At 43.0% G+C, this 20,793-nt stretch overlaps 1 protein-coding gene across 1 annotated transcript in view; it reads left to right on the forward strand.

Annotated features, from left to right (window-relative positions):
- Positions 1-20,793, forward strand: part of ppat (phosphoribosyl pyrophosphate amidotransferase) — a 52,702-nt gene that overhangs the window by 15,714 nt on the left and 16,195 nt on the right. The window contains exons 3-8 of the mRNA XM_068034931.1: positions 754-960; positions 1,543-1,655; positions 9,350-9,495; positions 10,486-10,564; positions 11,456-11,607; positions 12,099-12,226. Coding sequence (XP_067891032.1) covers positions 754-960; positions 1,543-1,655; positions 9,350-9,495; positions 10,486-10,564; positions 11,456-11,607; positions 12,099-12,226 — 825 coding nt within the window. The remainder of the gene's footprint in view (positions 1-753; positions 961-1,542; positions 1,656-9,349; positions 9,496-10,485; positions 10,565-11,455; positions 11,608-12,098; positions 12,227-20,793) is intronic.

The following is a 20,793-nucleotide window of genomic DNA, read 5'->3' on the forward strand; positions in this document are numbered from 1 at the left end:
ATAGCCACTCCAGGCGCTGCTTCACAAACCACTGACCACCTCCAGGCGCGTATCCATTGTCTCTCGAGATAAGGAGGCCCAAAAGAAAGAAAGAAAAGAATAAACAAATTATAGACAATGTTGCAGTTCAGAGGCCTTATTAGGCCAAAAACATGTGCAACTGTTCTTTGGAGCTTGGTACTGGATCTAAGTAGATATTTTAAGTCCTGATGCTGTAATTTCAAAAGCCAAGATAAAGATACTCCAATATGTACTTCGTGCTGTGGCTCTTTGGTTTTAAAACTGTAATGACTTATCGTGTCCTTTAAATCAAAACATAAGTAATGTAGGCGCAGGACCTAAATTCTGCATTTGTTATAAAATTAATCCTTGATGCTTCCCCAAAGAACATCCTATGAGATGGTCACAGGTCATGGCATTAGAAGAGTAGATTATAACATTACCATTTATTACTTCTTTTCTCTTTTTAAGTACAGCCTGAATAAAATAAGTCTCTGACTATGGACTTGATATTTTCAAGTCCTGGAGTATTACTTTTGGGAATAGAACTGCAGCTTTGTAGTAAAAGTGCATAAAATGTAACAAGTTACTTTTTAGTTTGATATAAGTTCTCCAAAAGTTGTAGTTAAAGAAATTATTAATTTTAACTAAAAGCATTAAGTTCTTTTAGTTTCCTGTCAGAATTATGATCTTAATTTTTAGCTTAAAAGTTATGGTGATCATGGGTTTAAAAAAAATTATTTATTTTTATAGGGAATGGGCCTCATAAATAGTACTTTTCGTGAAGAACAAATACAAAAACTTCGCAGTGGAAACCTGGGAATAGGACACACGCGATATTCTACATCGGGTATTTCGGAATTACAGAATTGTCAGCCGTTTGTAGTGGAAACTCTTCATGGAAAGATCGCTGTAGCTCACAATGGAGAATTAGTTAATGCAAAAAAATTAAAAATGAAGGTGCAGTATGGCATTACCGCTAGTGTTGTTACATTTAATGCGTTAATGGTAAAGGAAAGTATCGTATTTTGAAACGTTAATTCATCCCCAGTAAATGGTACATACTAATGGGAAGCACAATTAGGGATGGATAATTGAGGTCAGAGCCAGGGTTCAGTTTTCTGGTAAATGTGCTAATCAAATCTGATGTGTTAGTCATAAATCCACTGTACAACTGAATATATACTCTGTCTGGCTGATCAAGACTTCACGTTAGGGTTAGCAACTCTTCTTGCTGAGGGTTGGAAAATCCTAAAAAGAGGGTGCCTTTCTGTTCCAACCCACCTGCTACCCCTTTCCTTTGTTTCAACCTTGGTCTTTTGATGAAAATGCTATTTGGAGACTGCTGCCATTTCCTCCTTAATATGCCTTTTAAGCAGATATGTTTTAGTGCTGTGCCAAATATTTGTATGCATTTTGTTATATAAGCTGTAATAATTTTGACGCTTGATACAAAATGATGAATTCAATTTGTATAGAGGAGTTAGATGTGACAGCTATATATTTTTCAAGTTGAAAACGATAGCTTTTCCATTTATATAGGTACTACGACATGGTGTTGGCTTATCAACCAGCTCCGACAGTGAGCTTATCATCCAACTTCTGGCTTTGACTCCACCAAAGGAGGAGGCTGATACACCTGACTGGGTGGCCAGGTAGGGGAAACTGCTGAAACTACCAGTTCCATTCTGGGAGAGTACAGTAGGTCTAAGTAGAACAGAGCAGGCTTAGTTACAAGTACAGTTACAAGTTAAAGTGTAGTGTGATTCAGGGCCTGGTCTGATACTAGCACAAGGCTGAGTGAGACTCCCTGCAATTAGGAAAAACTGCTTCACATTGACATTCAATGTAGTGTAAATGTGCTTTTAGAGTAAACCAATTTCGTAATTGAACTTGTTCTCTTTGCCTTAACTCCTTGTTTTCTACATATGCAATAAAATAAATGTTTAGCTTGCATATTCACATAACTTGTAAGCTCCTTTTTAAATCTTATCATTTGTTCACCCTCCAAATGCATATGACTCACATTATCCAAACAGAGAATTCATGGAACTTGGTCTATTTTTCAAATGGTGCTTTATTTTGCCATAAAACATCCATTAGCAGATGTTTGTTATTTAATGAGTGCAGATGAAAAAATGGATAGGCATAAATTTACAGCATGGAAGGAGGCCATTTGGCCCATTGTGTCTGCACTGTGTGACTAGTAGCCATCCAGCTGTTGGTCCACAGCCTTGTAAGTTATGGCACTTCACGTGCATATCCAAGTACTCTTAAAATGTTATGAGGGTTTCTGCTTCTACCACCCTTTCAGGCAGTGGGTGAAAAAATTTCCCCACGAATCCTCTCTTAAACCTCTTGCCTCTTAGCCTAAGTCTGTGCCCCTGGGTATGGACCCCTCAACCAAGGGGAATAACGCCTTCCTATCCACTCTATCTAGACCCTGCATAATTTTATACACTTCAATTGGGACTTCCTTCAGCCTCTTTGTACCAAAGAAAACAACCTTAGCCTATCCAGTCTTTCCTCATAACTAAAATTCTCCAGTCCAAGCAACATTCTTGCAAATCTCCTCTGTACCCTCAAGTGCAATCACATCTTTCCTATAGTGCAGTGATCCAAACTGCACGCAGTACTCCAACTGTCGCCTAACTAGTGTTTTATACAGTTCCAGCATAACCTCCACACTCTTTATACCTTGGCTAATAAAGGCAAGTTTCCCGTACGCCTTCGTGACCACTTTATCTACCTGTCCAGCCACATTCGGGGATCTGTAGACATGCACTCTAAGGTCCCTCTTTTCTTCACTTTAGTACCTTACCGTTTAGTGTGTATTCCCATGCTTTGTTAGCCTTCCTCAAATTCCTCACAATTCTCCGGATTGTATTCCATTTGCCAATGTTCCGCCCATCTGATCAGTCCACTGATATCTTCCAGCAGTCTACAGCTTTCGTCTTCACTTTCAAGCTTAGATTTTTCAATCTACATTTATTAACATGGATGTAAAAAGTTCCTTAATAGTTGTTGATTAAATTAGGCAAGTAGCAGTAAAAAGTTTGAATATAAGATTCTGATAGATTTCAGAATATATGTGTACCATGATTTTGACATTTACCCTAGATACATAATCTGGCCAAACTCCTTTTCAAACTAAGATCACTTATCTTCTGACACCCCTAACCTGAAATAGAATTTATTGCTTTGGATCTCTAAGATTGTGGAGCGAGATATATTGTCCTCTTGATTTATTTACGTTTATATTTCATATCGTGCTAGTCACACGTGCACAGGTGAAGAATGAAACATAAAATTTATTTTATGTGAAATTTGGAAAGATTCAAGCAAAGTGGTTAAAAAATGTCATAGGATGCCATACAGACAAATTGTGAATTAATCATTTGTGCCAATGTTTCGTGAGCATAATCAAAAACAGTATGCTTAAACTGTGTCAAGAATGGTTCTCTGTAGTCAACCTCTAAGCCTGCGGAAGCTAGTTCCGCCATGCAACCCTGACCTCTTATTGCAGCAATTAGCACTTGCAGAAGAATCATGTCGCTATCCTTATAGGCTCTCTTCTTGGGGTTTGTGCTGCAGAAATGCCAGGAGTTGGCACACACTCACTGGTGGACTGCAGTGTTGTGAAACCATCGTGCAAGGAAGGCTGTGCTTCTAGTGAACTCTTCCATGCAAGCCACCATTTCCAGCATGCTACTTGGTATAGTCTCGATCCAGATGCAAAGGCGAGCCAGCTGAGGAGTGACATGAGCTGATGAGCTGGCACCCTCAACAGCAGGCTTCACCCATCCTCCTTTTACCAGCAGCTCATGTTCTGTGTCTCAATTATTGCCACCCTTTCTACCTCGATATCTAAATTCCCTTGGGTGGATGTATTGAGCTGCTGCTTGGGAGTGATATGGTGAATGAACATGTATGATCTGCAGTGCTACTGGGCCCTGTGTCTTGAAGCCTTGGGTTGACTTTGCCTGGCACACAGAAAGAGACGAGGAAGATGCATTACAATAGTGTACTTATGAGAAGCCTTCCTATGTAGCTTCCCATAATAGGAGTGGCATGGAAAAATGCTTCAATATATGTCTTTTGGCAGCCAATGAATGAGAATAGGATGAAAGGAAAGAGCAGGAGAGAATGGTTATCAGAAACCATGAACCTCTTTCCCAGCTCTCATATGTTCTCTTGTCCCAGTATCTGCAACAGTTAGGGCACTATCCTCCTGTGTGTGCTTTCTTAGTTTTCTGTTATGGGCTGTCTTCTGCAAGTAGAGTAGAAGTGAGAGGTTTCAGGATCAGCACCTGTCTTGATATGTGATGATACCAAGGTGCCAACATGTAAACACAGTGGATGTGATGACATGTATATTCATCATGCAGCTACATTAGATGGGAATGATAACTTTGACCTGAATGCGTGCAAAGATATATATGAAGGAGCACTTCCAAGAGGTGGCTTGTGCTGCTAAGTGAATCGTGTACTGAGTAATAATTCACAGAAAGTATTGAACATAATTTAAGACAAGGTGAGGGGAGAAAGCAACATAGAGGGGCATCTGTTGTTCACGGCATTTTTCCTGTAGCTTACGAAGGGAGAACAGCATGTCAATGGTCGATCTCTCTGGTCGAAAGCCACACTGTGCCTCAGGGTAGACACGCTCTACCAGCTTCTGGAGCCTGTTTAAAGCGACTCGAGCAAAGACTTTCCCCACTATGCTGAGCAGGGAGATTCCACGGTAGTTGTTGCAGTCACCGTGGTCACTTTTGTTTTTATAGAGGGTGATGATATTGGCATCGTGCATGTCCTGTGGTACTGCTCCCTCATCCCAGCACAGGCAAAGCAGTTCGTAGAGTGCCGAGAATATAGCAGGCTTAGCACTGTTAATTATTTCAGGGGTAATGCCGTCCTTCCCAGGGGCTTTTCCGCTGGCTCGAGAATCAATGGCATTACTGAGTTCCGATTTTGTTAGCTGTATGTCCAGCTCATCCATGACTGGCAGAGGCTGGGCTGCATTGAGGGCGGTCTCAGTGACAACATTCTCCTTGGAGTACAGTTCTAGGTAGTGCTCAACCCAGTGGTCCATTTGCTTGCGTTGGTCAGTGATTGTGTCCCGATTTAGATTTGAGGGGGGCAATCTTCTTGATGGTTGGCTCAAAAGCTCTCTTAATGCCATCATACATTCTTCTGATGTTTCCGGTGTCTGAGGCCAGCTGAATATGACTGCATAAGTGATGCCAGTAGTCATTTGCGCAGCTTCTGGCTGTTTTAAGCGCTACTGAGTGCTACTGATAACTCGCTGGGGTCTTTCTTATAGTTCAGCAGTGCAATGCGCTTAGCGGCTATGACAGGTTCCAACTCTTCAAAGTGAGATTGAAACCAGTCTGCATTCCGCTTCACGCGTTTGCCATAGTAGGTCCTAGCTGACTCATAGATGGCGTCCCTGATGTGGGCCCACTTGGTCTCTGCATCCCCTGTGGGAGTGTTTTGAAGGGCTTTTTCAAGTGAAGTAAGAAATTTTTGTAACAGCTGTGGATAAGAAATTCTGCTCGTGTTGATGCGTGGGTGGCCCTTCTGCTTGGAGTGATGCAGCTTCTTTGGTTTAAGTCTAACCTTGCTGCACACCAGGGAGTGGTCAGTGTCGCAGTCCGCACTGTGGAAGCTGCGTGTGGTTTGAACGCTGTTTAAAGAGGCTCGCCTTGTGACGATGAGGTCCAGCTGGTGCCAACGACGTGATCTTGGGTGCCTCCAAGAAATCTGGTGACAGGGTTTATTGTGAAAGAACGAGTTGGTGATGCAGAGGTTATGATAGGTACACAACTCAAGCAGTTTCTGCCCGTTCTCATTCATCCTTCCAACGCCATAGCGCCCAAGGCAGGAGGGCCATGAGTCATGGTCGGCCCCAACCTTTCATTGATCTCACCAAAGCCTTTGACCTCGTCAGCAGACGTGGTCTCTTCAGACTACTAGAAAAGATCGGATGTCCACCAAAGCTACTAAGTATCATCACCTCATTCCATGACAATATGAAAGGCACAATTCAACATAGCGGCGCCTCATCAGACCCCTTTCCTATCCTGAGTGGCGTGAAACAGGGCTGTGTTCTCGCACCTACACTGTTTGGGATTTTCTTCTCCCTGCTGCTCTCACATGTGTTCAAGTCATCAGAAGAAGGAATTTTCCTCCACACAAGATCAGGTGGCAGGTTGTTCAACCTTGCCCGTCTAAGAGCGAAGACCAAAGTACGGAAAGTCCTCATCAGGGAACTTCTCTTTGCTGACGATGCTGCATTAACATCTCACACTGAAGAGTGTCTGCAGAATCTCATCGACAGGTTTGCGGCTGCCTGCAACGAATTTGGCCTAACCATCAGCCTCAAGAAAACGAACATCATGGGACAGGACGTCAGAAATGCCCCATCCATCAATATCGGCGACCACGCTCCGGAAGTGGTTCAAGAGTTCACCTACCTAGGCTCAACTATCACCAGTAACCTGTCTCTCGATGCAGAAATCAACAAACGCATGGGAAAGGCTTCCACTGCTATGTCCAGACTGGCCAAGAGAGTGTGGGAAAATGGCGCACTACACGGAACACAAAAGTCCGCGTGTATCATGCCTGTGTCCTCAGTCCCTTGCTCTATGGCAGCGAGGCCTGGACAACGTACGTCAGCCAAGAGCGACGTCTCAATTCATTCCATCTTCGCTGCCTCCGGAGAATCGTTGGCATCAGGTGGCAGAACCGCATCCCCAACACAGAAGTCCTCGAGGTGGCCAACATCCCCAGCATATACACCTTACTGAGTCAGCGGCGCTTGAGATGGCTTGGCCATGTGTGCCACATGGAAGATGGCAGGATCCCCAAAGACACATTGTACAGCGAGCTAGCCACTGGTATCAGACCCACCGGCCGTCCATGTCTCCGCTTTAAAGACATCTGCAAACGCGACGTGAAGTCCTGTGACATTGATCACAAGTCGTGGGAGTCAGTTGCCAGCGATCGCCAGAGCTGGCAGGCAGCCATAAAGGCAGGGCTAAAGTGTGGTGAGTCGAAGAGACTTAGCAGTTGGCAGGAAAAAAGACAAGCGCAAGGGGAGAGCCAACTGCGAAACAGCCCTGACGACCAATTTTATCTGCAGCACATGTGGAAGAGCCTGTCACTCTAGTATTGGCCTTTATAGCCACTCCAGGCGCTGCTCCACAAACCACTGACCACCTCCAGACGCTTACCCATTGTCTCCTGAGACAAGGAGGCCAAAGAAGAAGAGGGGAGACGTAATTATAAATGACACGGGTACATAGAACAGTGAATTAATTGATGGCAACAATGGTTTGTCTGAACTGATAAGGTCACAATACTTCCTATGTTGCCTCATGGCATTCATGCTCATTGCCATTCTTGGGCAGCTTTTCCAATGGTCCTGCTATACTTATCCTGAAGAGATATCTCCACTGTGACTCACTACTTCCATTGGGATTTGTAATGTCCCATTTATAAAAAGCTGGGTATTCTGTGCTCTGTGGAACTGCTTGTAGACATATTTCAAAACCCAAGGGTACTGCCCTCCAAATCACTATCCCTGCCCCGTTAAATTACTATAGTCCTTTAAATTTCAATCATGTAGAAATTTTGCAGTGGTACATGATCACAAGCTTTTTTAATGCTGATGGCTCCCTGAGATTATGCAAATGATGCTCATCCATGAATAGCAAGTGAGGACATGTGAATGTTTCTCTTGTACTACCCTACAGCTGTTCACGTTTATGCCTAATCAGAAAATTCAATATCTACGGTCACATCAAATATTCCCAAGGAAGTTTTATGCCATGAATTAAATGCCAGAATTCCTTCTACTTTATTCCTATTTATGGCTTCAAGGCACAAGAAAAATTAGGGGGCAGAAATTACAATATAAAAAAGTACTTCTATCCTAACCAACAATTGTAAACAATGTTCAGAATTAATAGAAGAACACCTGTGGGCTCTAGTTTCATCTGCTTAGTCATGTGGAGAATCATCATTTTAGACTACTTCTCTCTCTGCTTTGGAGCAACAGCAAATAATTCTATGGAGATCCCTATGGATCAGCACCTGGACCAGTTCTGGGTGCTGATCGGAAGGTACATGAACCAACTGAAATCAGCACTGACTTGAGTGCATACATATGTTTCATTTTAGCTGACAAACAGTAAATCGGTACTAAGTAACATAAGTGATAGGGATTCCTTTAGAATGTGCTTGCTTCATGGGCTGGAATTTTACACCACTCCGATGAGCAGGATGGTGGCGTAAAATGGAGCGGGAGGCACCAGGAGGCCTTCCTGACCTGTTCCCGCCTCTGCCACCACTTTATGCAGGGCGGCGGCAGTGAAAAACGGCCACCTGTCCAGGCCAATCAAGGCCCTTCAGTGGCCACTTAAGGGCCTTTGCCCGCCTCCACGTGGATTTAACGCATGGCAAGCTGGCATCCTGGAGCCGGGAGAAGCTGCCTAATGAAAACAGGCGGCTTCCGAGCGTCCTGGGGTGGCCCGCATGGTCAGGCACCCTATGCCCGATGGAGGGCCGCCCCCCGCTACCCCCAAGACGCCCCCCCCTTTCTACCGCCCCCCCCCCCCACCCCCACCAATTGAGCACCCTTGCCTCGCTGGGGTCCAACCGATTACCCCCAGCAAGGCAACCAGAACTTGCCTTCCTTCCCGGGTCCCAGGCATCTTGTCTTCATGCTGGGCTGCAGTCCCAGCAGTGGCCACTGCTGGTTGGCCGGCAGCTCTATTAGGCGGGACTTCCTACCTCAAGCGGGTGGAAGTCCTGCCTCACACCAATTGAAGCCCGGGGACCCGCAAAATATGGGTCGGATCCCCTGGTGAGGCGGATGCGGGTTTGCCGCCGACTGTTCAGTCGGTGGCCAGCTCCCGTCCGTCTAAGGTAAAATTTTGGCCAAGATGTTATGATTACAAAAGGAAATAATAAAAAAAATAAATCTAGTGCCCATGTTAGGTTAGCGCCGAAACAATATCATTGATTGACTAGGTATCATGGCATTGTAAATCCCCCAAATTGGAGTACACAGCTAGATGAAAAAAGTTCCAATGCATTGTCATTTGTACATTATCCAGATGAACTCTTGCATGGATCCTCTTCCACATTGAGAAAAACTTTATAGACACTTTGTCACAAAGATAGTGTCCTATTAACGACACTAAATTACAAAGAATTTGTAAACCGTTCAATAAAGCTAGTTATGTAATCTTCTGGCAAGGTGCTTTTGGTAAATAATGCTTTATGATGATGATTGGTTTCTAAAAGGGATATTTAAGTCATCAGTTTTGATTTTAATTTCTAGGATTAGAAATTTGATGACTGCAACGCCTACCTCTTATTCAATACTACTTATGTACAAAGATGCAATTTATGCTGTCCGTGACCCTTATGGGAATCGTCCCCTATGCCTTGGCTGCCTTGTACCAGTTTCCAAATTTCACAGTTCAGGTAAGCAATAACAATTTTTTAACATAAAACTTAAATGGAAGTGAGAGTCTAAGGCACATTCTATAAAAATATACGATCAAGAGCGCAGTCACATTTTTTTCTTGTTTTTTTAACTTGGTATAAACATTTAAATAAATATATATATATATATATATATTCTTTTTCTTTCTTTTGGGCCTCCTTATCTCGAGAGACAATGGATACGCGCCTGGAGGTGGTCAGTGCTTTGTGAAGCAGCGCCTATATATATATATATTTTAAATATGTTGTGTGTGTGTGTGTATAAGAAAAGACTTGGGCCTTGCTTTTAAATGATCCCTTCTGATGGTCGGGAAAGGGTTAAAATGGCAGAAATGGTGATTTCTTCTCCCAACCTGCCATGTTCTCAACCATCGCGATAGTGATAGCAGTATCAAGTATAGAAAATTGACCCTGTGCCAAGGGGGGACTAGAACATATCCTTGCTGAAAGATGAGGAGGGGTAAGATACCACATTTGTAGTAACAAGTGATGTTATTCATGATTTTCACTCGTTATTTCTCATTGTGATAATGGATGAAGCCAGACTGGAGGGATTCAAACAGGAAAATTTCAGGACAGATGAGTACAGAGCTGGAAAGTGAACATGTTCGATAGCCTAAGAGAAGATTGGGAAGTCAGAAATGAGGCAGTACTTGGGGAGGACAGATGAGTCAGGGTTTTTTTTTTTAAGGAGGGTGTGACAATAGCAGTTTTGAAGGGTAAAGGGACTATTTTGTCTCTCCTTTGGTCTAGGATGGGGAACATGCTTCTTGTACAGGGAGGTGACATAATCATTTTAACAAATTTTCCATTCGAAATGTAATCGTAACTTAACAGTCTTCTAAAGAAACAATGCTTTTAATTTGGGTCAAAAAGTTCTAAGTTGGAAATAAAATATAGTTTCTGCTAATTACAGAAACGAAGTGCATTTTTATTTGGATGTTTTTGTGCTTTTTCTTTTGAACATAGGAGAACCATATACTGAAACGGAAACTGAAGGATGGGTCGTTTCTTCTGAATCATGCAGTTTCCAATCTATTGGAGCCAGGTCAGGCAGATGGTTAACTTTACAAAGGGTGGCAAGTGCGTTTTAAAATAAATGTATGCATTTTAAGAAATGTTTTGTTTCAGGTTGAGACATATGTAGGGTGACAGTAAGCCTAACATATAGAACGTCAAGGTTACAGTGCATGGTACACATTATAATATCAATTTTCCCACTTCCATGCATCCCAATAAAAAATGAATCTGATAAATGCTGTCACTGGAACAAAAAAAAGACAGTCTTGCACTTATCTAGCATGTTTCACATCTTCAGGCTGTCCCAAAGTATTTTTCAAAACTAAGGATTTTCGAAGTGCAGTAATTGTTATTATGCAGGCAAACACAACAGTCACTTTGCACACAGCAAGATTCCACAAATGGCAATTAGATGAATGACATGTTAACTTGTTTTGGTAGTGTTTGTTGTATAATGAATATTGGACAGAATTTCCCTGCTCTTTGAATAGTATCATGCGATTTTTACATTCACCTTAGCAAGCCATTGGGGCCTTGGTTTATTGCCTCATCCTTAAACCGTGCTTCTGACAATATACTGCTCCCTTAGTACGATACTGAAATGTCAGCCTACACGATGTGCTGAAATCCTGGTGTAGACTTGAACCCATCAGGCTTATTTAGTGCATTTATACTAATATATTCCCAGTAAGTGATTAATGCTATCAAAACTGCAGTTACTGCCCTTTGTTTTATTGAGAAGGTGATGGTGGGCCATCATTTTGAATAATTGCAGTCCTTGTGATGATGGCGCTATCATAATGGTGTCAGATGGGGAATTCCAAGATATTGACCAAGTAAGGAACCAGGGAATTTTGAGTGAGAGGCAGTTACTGTTTGGTAGAACTTTTTAAGCATTATTACTCTACTGTTTTCCAAGGTATTATCGTGAAATATTACCAGGAGAAATCGTACAGATCTCTAAGAATGGAATCCAAACACTTGACCGTGTACCAAGGGCTGGAGGAGATCCACCTGCATTCTGTATTTTTGAGTATGTTTATTTTGCCAGACCTGATTCCATATTTGAAGGTAATTCTGAATTTTCAACAGGATGCTTCTCATCATTTTGTTCAGATGGATCCTGTTATATATTATAACTTGTTTTGCTCTTACAGTAAATCTTTCAGCAGCAGATTTAATAATAAAACAAGTTGTTTATAAATCTTTGTAACATAGGGCAATTTGTACCATTACTAGTAAACTCGTGAAGGATTCAAAAATGCAATCAGGAATACATTTGTCTGCTGTAGTGAATTTATATTCGCTCTAACTATAGAGCTAGGTTGTCAAGAATGGCAAAAAATATCAGTGAATAAAATCTTTCATTCTTGTCATGATACCTAGCTGATACACTCAAGCTTACTAAAACTCCGGCTTCATACAAAAAAAAAACTGCACTTGTGTAGTTAAGTAAAAAAAGAAATGTTATCCCAGATTTCCATTTCATGTCATATGAATCTGTACTTTTCACTGTAGCTAGACTGTATTCACTTGTATATCATTTTCCTTTAATTCATAAGGACAGATGGTATATACAGTCAGGCAACGCTGCGGGCGGCAGCTTGCCATTGAGGCACCTGTCGATGCAGACTTGGTCAGCACAGTTCCAGAATCTGCAACTCCAGCAGCACTTGGTTATGCACAAGAGGTATGTAAAGGGCCCAGTGGTGAACAGAAGTGCAATTACCTGGAATCGTAGAATGATACATAATAAAAGGAGGCCACTTAGCCCACCATGTCTGTGCTGGCTTTTTGGTAGAGCTATCCAATTAGCACTCCCCTGCTCTATTCCCACAGCCCTGTAGATTTTTTTCCCTTCCGGTATTTATCCAATTCTCTTTTGAAAGTTACTACTGAGTCCACTTCCACCACTCTTTTAGCCAGTGCATTTGAGATCTCAACAACCCACTCAGTTTAAAAAGAAGGTAGTTTCCTCATGTGCCCTCTCCTTATTTACTGTTAAACCAGTTCATCATATTGAACACCTCTATCAAATCAAATATTAACCTTCTCTGCTCTCAGGAGAGCAACCCCAGCTTCTCCAGTCTCTGCATAGCTGAAGTCCCCCATCCCTCATACCATTCTAGTTAATTTTATCTATCCTGTACAAGGCCTTGACATCCTTCCTAAAGTGTGGTGCCTAGAATTAACACAATACTCCAGCTGAGGCCTAACTACCTTCTGAAGCAGAGAGTTCCAAAGTCGCACAACCCTCTGAGAAAAGATTTCTCCTCCTCTCTGTCCTAAAAGGGTGACCCCTAATTTTATAAAGGATTATTGTAACTTCCTTGCTATGAATAAAGTCATGGATCCCATATGCTTTTTTTAACAGCCTTCTCAACTTATTTTGCCACCTTCAAACAATTTGTGTATGTACATCCCCAGGTGTCTCTCTCCCTGCACTCACTTTAAAATTGTATAATTTTGTTTATATTGTCTCTCCTCATTCTTCCTATCAAATGTATCACTTTATAAACATACGAATTAAGAGCAGAAGTAGGCTATTCAGCTCCTCAAGCCTGCTCTGCCATTCAATAAGATCATGGCTGATCTGTTTTTTGTGTCTTGAATTCCACACTCCCATCTACCCCCGATAACCTTTGATTCCCTTGCCTAACAAGGATCTATCTACCTCCACCTTAAAAAGATTCAATGACTCCGCCTCCACTGCCTTCTGAGGCTGAGAGTTCCAAAGTTGCACAACACTGAGAAAAAAATTCTCCTCATCTCTGTCCTAAAAGGGTGACCCCTACTTTTAAAACAGTGTCCCCTAGTTCTGGACTCACCCACAAGAGGAAACATCCTTTCCACATCCACCTGGTCGAGACCTTTCAGGATCTTATATGCTTCAATCAAGTCTCCCCTCACTCTTCTAAACTCCAGTGAAAACAAGCCCAGTCTGTCCAATCTTTCCTCATAAAACAACTGCTCATTCCAAGTATCAATCTAGTAAACCTCCTCTGAACCGCCTCCAACGCATTTACATCTTTCCTTAAATAAGGAGACTAAAACTGCACACCGTATTCGGGATGTGGTCTCACCAATGCCCTGTATAACTGAAGCATAACATCCTTACTTTTATTTTCAATTCTCTCGTAATAAAGGATAGCATTCCATTAGCCACCTTGCTGTACCTGCATACTAACCTTTTGTGACTCATGCACTAGAGCACCTAAATCCCTCTGCACCTCGGAATTCTGCAGTCGCTCTCCATTTAAGTAATAACTCTGCTTTTTTTATTCTTCCTGCCAAAGTGAACAACTTCACATTTTCCCACATTATACTCCATCTGCCAGATTTTTGCCAACTCACTCAACCTATCTAAATCAGTCTGCAACCTCCCTATGTTCTCTTCACAACATACTTTCCTACCTATCTTTGTCATCTGCAAATTTACCTACCATGCCATCGCTCCCCTCATCTAAGTCATTGATATAAATTGAAAAAGTTGAGGCCCCAGCACAGACCCCTACAGGACTTCACTTGTCACAACCTGCCAATCAGAAAAGGACCCATTTATGCATAACTCTGTTTTCTGCCAGCTAGTCAATCTTCTATCCATGCTAATATGTTACCCCCTAAACCGTGAGCTCCTACTTTGCACAATTACCTTTTATGTAGCACCTTGCCAAATGCCTTCTGGAAATCCAAGTACAGTCCATCAGCAGGCTCCCCTTTATCAACAGTGCATGTTATTCCTTCAAGGAACTCCAGTAAATTGGTTAAACATGATTTCCCTTTCACAAAACCATGCTGACTATTCCAGATTTACCTTGAGTTTTTCCAAGAGCCCAGCTACATCCTCCTTTAATGAGCGATTCTAACACCTTTCCCATGACAGACGACAAGCTAACTGACCTATACTTATCTGTTTTCTGCCTTCCCCCGCCCCCCACTTCTTGAATAGAGTTATATTTGCTACTTTACAGTCTGATGGAACCTTTCCAGAATCCAGCAAATTTTGAAAAGTTAACACCAACGCATCTACTACCTCATTAGCCACCTCTTTTAAGACCCTACGATGAAGTCCATTAGGACCTGGGGATTTGTCAACCCCCAGCTCCATCAGTTTGCTCAGTACTGCTTTGCTGGTGATTGCAATTTCACTAAGTTCCTTTCTTCCTTCCACCTCCTGATTTACAGCTATTACTGGAATGTTTTTTGTATCCTCTATAGTGAAGACAGAAACAAAATATTTGTTCATTTCATTCGCCATTTCCTTTTTTATCTACTATTAACTCCCCATTCTCACTCTCTAGAGGACCAACACTCACTTTACTTTTTTCCTTTTTAAATACCCGGAGAAACACTCACTATCCATTTTTACATTTCTAGCCAGCTTTATTTTATTTTATTTAGAGATACAGCACTGAAACAGGCCCTTCGGCCCACCGAGTCTGTGCCGACCATCAACCACCCATTTATACTAATCCTACATTAATCCCATTACCCTCTCAATTCTCCTACCACCTACCTATACTTGGGGGCAATTTATAATGGCCAATTTACCTATCAACCTGCATGTCTTTGGCTGTGGGAGGAAACCAGAGCACCCGGCGAAAACCCACGCAGTCACAGGGAGAACTTGCAAACTCCGCACAGGCAGTACCCAGAATCAAACCCAGGTCACTGGAGCTGTGAGGCTGCGGTGCTAACCACTGTGCCGCCCCTCTCATACTCTGATTTCTTTCACCTGATTAACCTTTAGTCCTTCTCTGCCGTTCTTTATATTCTGACCTGCCACTCGTCTTTGCGCAATTATATGCTTTTTCCTTAAGTCTGATACTTTCCTTAACATCTTTAGTGAACCATGGATGGTGGGTCCTCCCCTGAGAATTTTCCTTTATAGTACAAAGACTTGCAGTTTGATAGGTAAATTGGCCATTATAAATTGCCCCTAGTGTAGGTAGTAGGGGAATTGAGGGAAAGTGGGGATGTGGTAGGACAATGGGATTAATGTAGGATTAGTATAAATGGGTGGTTGATGGTCAGCACAGACTCGGTGGGCCGAAGGGCCTGTTTCAGTGCTGTATCTGTTAATAATAATAATAGTAGGAATATACTTATGCTGAATATTCTGAAATATCCCCTTAAACGTCTGCCACTGCTTCTCTATTGATCTATCTCCTAGACTAGTAACCCAGTTCACGCCGTCTAGGTCAGCTTTTATGCCCACATAGTTTCCCTAATTTAAGTTTAAAATACTAGTCTTAGACCCAATCTTCTCTCTTTCAAACTGGATGTAAAATTGAATTATATTGTGGTCGCTGCTACCTAGGGGTGCCTTTACTCTGAGGTCATTAATTAATCCTTTCACATTACACAATACCAAGTCTAATATAACCTGCTCTCTGGTTGATTCCAGAACATGCTGCTCTAAGAAACTATCTCGAAAGCATTCTGTGAACTCCTCATCAAGGCTACTATTGCCAATCTGATTTTTCCAGTTTATATGTAGATTAAAATCACCCATGATTATTGCTGTCCCTTTATCACAAGCACCCAATATTTCTTCTTGTATACTTTGTCCTACATCGTGGTTATTGTTAGGGGGCCTGTAGCCCACTCCCGCTAGTGACTACTTTCCCCTACTATTCCTCAACTCCACCCAAACCGATTCTACATCTGTGTTAAATTTTATCCATTTATTGACATCTCCTGAAGTCTGTCACTATTCTTTTCATTGTTTACTATATTTGAGTTTTGTGTCATGTCTTTGAAATTATGCCCTGATTACCCAAATTCAGGCTTTTAATAAACATCAAAAAGATCAGTGAAACGAATTTGGGGAAAAAATAGTCTGAGAGTGAACCAGCAAGAAATATAAAAACGGATAGCCTGAGCTTCTACCTGTATGTAAAAAGGAAAAGAGTAGCAAAAGTCAATGTTGTTCCCTTAGAGGCTGAGACAGGAAAAATTATAATGGGGAATAAGGAAATAGCAGAGACGTTAAACAAATAATTTGTATCTGTCCTCTCCGTAGAAGACGCAGAAATCATATCAAAAATAATGAGGAACCAAGTGGCTAGTAATGAGAATTAGGAACTTAAAGTAATTACTATCAGCAGAGGAAAAGTACTAGAGAAACTGATGGGACTAAAAGCTGACAAATCCCTTGGACCTGATGCCCTATATCCTATGGTTTTAAAAGAGATAACTACAGAGATAGTGGATGCATTGGTTGTGAAGTTCGAAAATTCCCAAGATTCTAGAATGGTCCCAAAGGATTGGAAGGCAGCAATTGTAACATCACTATTTAAGAAAGGAAGAAGAGGGAAAACATGGAACTATGGGCCAGTTAGTCTGATTACAGTTAGTCACTGGGAAAATGCTGGAATCTATTATTTAGGAGCTATTAAAAAATCACATGATCAGCATGGTTTTATGAAAGGGCATTCATGTCTGACCAATATATTGTAGTTTTTTGGGGCTGTAACTACCGTAGATAAAGGGGAGTCAGTGGATGTAGTATCTTCCAATTTCCAAAAGGCATTTGACAATGTGCCACATTAATATTTTGTGTCATATGCAAACAAGATAAGGGCTCATGGGATTGGGGATAATATATTAGCATGGATAAAAGGTTGGCTAATGGACAGAGACTAGGGATAAATGAGGCATTTTCAAGTTGGCAGGCTGTAACTAGTGGGAGGTCGCAAGGATCAGTGCTGGGGCCTCAGCTATTTACAATCTATATTAGTGACTTGCGTGAAGCTACCAAGAGTAATGTATCCAAGTTTGCTGACAATACAAAGTTAGGTGGGATAGTAAGCTGTGAGGAGGACACAAAAGAGATAGCAAAGGGATATTGTCAGGTTGAGCAGGTAATGAAGTGGCAGATGGAGTATAATGTAGGGAAATGTGAAGTTATTCACTGCTGGGAAGAAAAGAAACAAAGAACAGTACAGCACAGGAACAGGCCATGCGGCCCTCCATGCCTGCCTAAACTAAAACCTTCTGCACTTCCGGGGACCGTATTCTTCTATTCCCATCCTATTCATGTATTTGTCAAGATGTCTCTTAAACGTCTCTGGTACCTGCTTCCACCACATCCCCTGGCAGCAAGTTCCAGGCACTCACCACCCTCTGTGTAAAGAACTTGCCTCGCACATCCCCTCTAAACTTTGCCCCCCTCACCTTAAACCTATGTTCCCTAGTAACTGACTCTTCCACCCTGAGGAAAAGCTTCTGACTATCCACTCTCTCCATGCCGCTCATAACTTTGTAAACCTCTATCATGTCGCCCCTCCACCTCCGTCATTCCAGTGAAAACGATCCGAGTTTATCCAACATCTCCTCATAGCTAATGCCCTCCAGACCAGGCAACATCCTGGTAAGCCTCTTCTGTACCCTCTCCAAAGCCTCCACGTCCTTCTGGTAGTGTGGCGACCAGAATTGCACGCAATATTCTAAGTGTGGCCTATCTAAAGTTCTGTACAGCAGCAGCATGACTTGCCAATTTTTATACTCTGTGCTCCGACCGATGAAGGCAAGCATGCCGTATGCCTTCTTGACTACCTTATCCACCTGTGTTGCCACTTTCAGTGACCTGTGGACCTGTACGCCCAGATCTCTCTGCCTGTCAATACTCCGAAGGGTTCTGCCATTTACTGTATACTTCCCACCTGCATTAGACCTTCCAAAATGCATTACCTCACATTTGTCCGGATTAAACACCATCTGCCATTTCTCCGCCCAAATTTCCAACCGATCTATATCCTGCTGTATCCTCTGACAATCCTCATCACTGTCCGCAACTCCTCCAACCTTTGTGTCGTCCGCAAACTTACTGATCAGACCAGCTACATTTTCCTCCAGATCATTGATATATACTACAAACAGCAAAGGTCCCAGCACTGATCCCTGCGGAACACCACTAGTCACATCCCTCCATTCAGAAAAGCACCCTTCCACTGCTACCCTCTGTCTTCTGTGACTGAGCCAGTTCTGTATCCATCTTGCCAGCTCACCTCTGATCCCGTGTGACTTCACCTTTTGTACCAGTCTGCCATGAGGGACCTTGTCAACGGCTTTACTGAAGTCCATATAGATAACATCCACTGCCCTTCCTTCATCAATCATCTTTGTCACTTCCTCAAAAAACTCAATCAAATTAGTGAGACACGACCTCCCCTTCACAAAACCATGCTGCCTCTCGTTAATAAGATCGTTTGTTTCCAAATGGGAGTAAATCCTGTCCCGAAGAATCCTCTCCAATAATTTCCCTACCACTGACGTAAGGCTCACCGGCCTATAATTTCCTGGATTATCCTTGCTTCCCTTCTTAAACAAAGGAACTACATTGGCTATTCTGCAGTCCTCTGGGACCTCACCTGTAGCCAATGAGGATGTGAAGATTTCTGTCAAGGCCCCAGCAATTTCTTCCCTTGCCTCCCTTAGTATTCTGCGGTATATCCCATCAGGCCCTTACGAATGCTTCCTTTTTCTTTTTGACTAGGCTCACAATGTCCCGCGTCATCCAAGGTTCCCGAAACTTGCCAAACCCATCCTTCTTCCTCACAGGAACATGTCGGTCCTGAATTCTAAATCAACTGATGTTTGAAAGACTCCCGCATGTCAGATGTTGATTTACCCTCAAACAGCCGCCCCCAATCTAAATTCTTCAGTTCCTTGCTAATATTGTTGTAATTAGCCTTCCCCCAATTTAGCACCTTCACCCAAGGACTCTTATCCTTATCCACAAGTACCTTAAAACTTATGGAATTATGGTCACTGTTCCCGAAATGCTCCCCTACTGAAACTTCGACCATCTGGCCGGGCTCATTCCCCAATACCAGGTCCAGTATGGCCCCATCCCCAGTTGGACTATCTACATATTGTTTCAAGAAGCCCTCCTGGATGCTCCTTATACATTCTGACCCATCCAAGCCCCTAGCACTAAGTGAGTCCCAGTCAATATCGGGGAAGTTAAAATCACCCACCACTACAACCCTGTTACCTTTACATCTTTCCAAAATCTGTCTACATATCTGCTCCTCTACCTCCCGCTGGCTGTTGGGAGGCCTGTAGAAAACCCCCAACATCGTGACTGCACCCTTCCTATTCCTGAGCTCCACCCATATTGCCTCGCTGCAGGACCCCTCCGAGGTGTCCTCCCGCAGTACAGCTGTGATATTCTCCTTAACCAGTAATGCAACTCCCCTACCCCTTTTACATCCCCCTCTATCCCGCCTGAAGCTTCTAAATCCTGGAACATTTAGCTTCCAATCCTGTCCTTGCCTCAACCAAGTCTCTGTAATAGCAACATCATAGTTCCAAGTACTAATCCAAGCTCTCAGTTCATCTGCCTTACCTGTTATACTTCTCGCATTGAAATAAATGCACTTCAGACCACCAGTCCCGCTGTGCTCCGCAACATCTCCCTGCCTGCTCTTCCTCTTAGTCTTACTGGCCTTATTTACTAGTTCCCCCTCATTTATTTCACTTGCTGTCCTACTGCTCTGGTTCCCACCCCCCTGCCACACTAGTTTAAACCCTCCCGAGTGACGCTAGCAAACCTCGCAGCCAGGATATTTGTGCCCCTCCAGTTTAGTTCAACCCATCCTTCTTGTGCAGGTCCCATCTGTCCCTGAAGAGATCCCAATGGTCCAGATATCTGAAACCCTCCCTTCTACACCAGCTGTTCAGCCATGTGTTTAGCTGCACTATCTTCCTATTTCTAGCCTCACTGGCACGTGGCACAGGGAATAATCCCGGGATTACAACCCTAGAGGTCCTGTCTTTTAACTTTCCACCTAACTCCCTAAACCCCCCCTGCAGGACCTCGTCACTCTTCCTGCCTATGTCGTTGGTACCGATGTGTACCACAACCTCTGGCTGTTCACCCTCCCCCTTCAGAATGCCCCCTGTCGGTTCAGAGACATCCTTGACCCTGGCATCAGGGAGGCAACATACCATCCTGGAGTCTCTTTCACGTCCAGAGAAGCGTCTATCTGTGCCCCTGACTGTAGAGTCCCCTATAACTATTGCTGTTCTGTGCTTTGTCCCTCCCTGCTGAACAACAGTGCCAGCCGTGGTGCCACTGCTCTGGCTGCTGCTGTTTTCCCCTGATCGACCATCCCCCCCCAACAGTATCCAAATCTGTATACTTGTTAGAGAGGTGGATAGCCACAGGGGATTCTTGCACTGACTGCCTGCCCCTTCTAGAGGTCACCCATCTATCTGCCTGCACCTTGGGTGTAACCACTTCTCTAA

This window comes from Heterodontus francisci, chromosome 1 (genome assembly GCF_036365525.1).
Source record: "Heterodontus francisci isolate sHetFra1 chromosome 1, sHetFra1.hap1, whole genome shotgun sequence".
In the NCBI taxonomy this organism is placed as follows: domain Eukaryota; kingdom Metazoa; phylum Chordata; class Chondrichthyes; order Heterodontiformes; family Heterodontidae; genus Heterodontus; species Heterodontus francisci.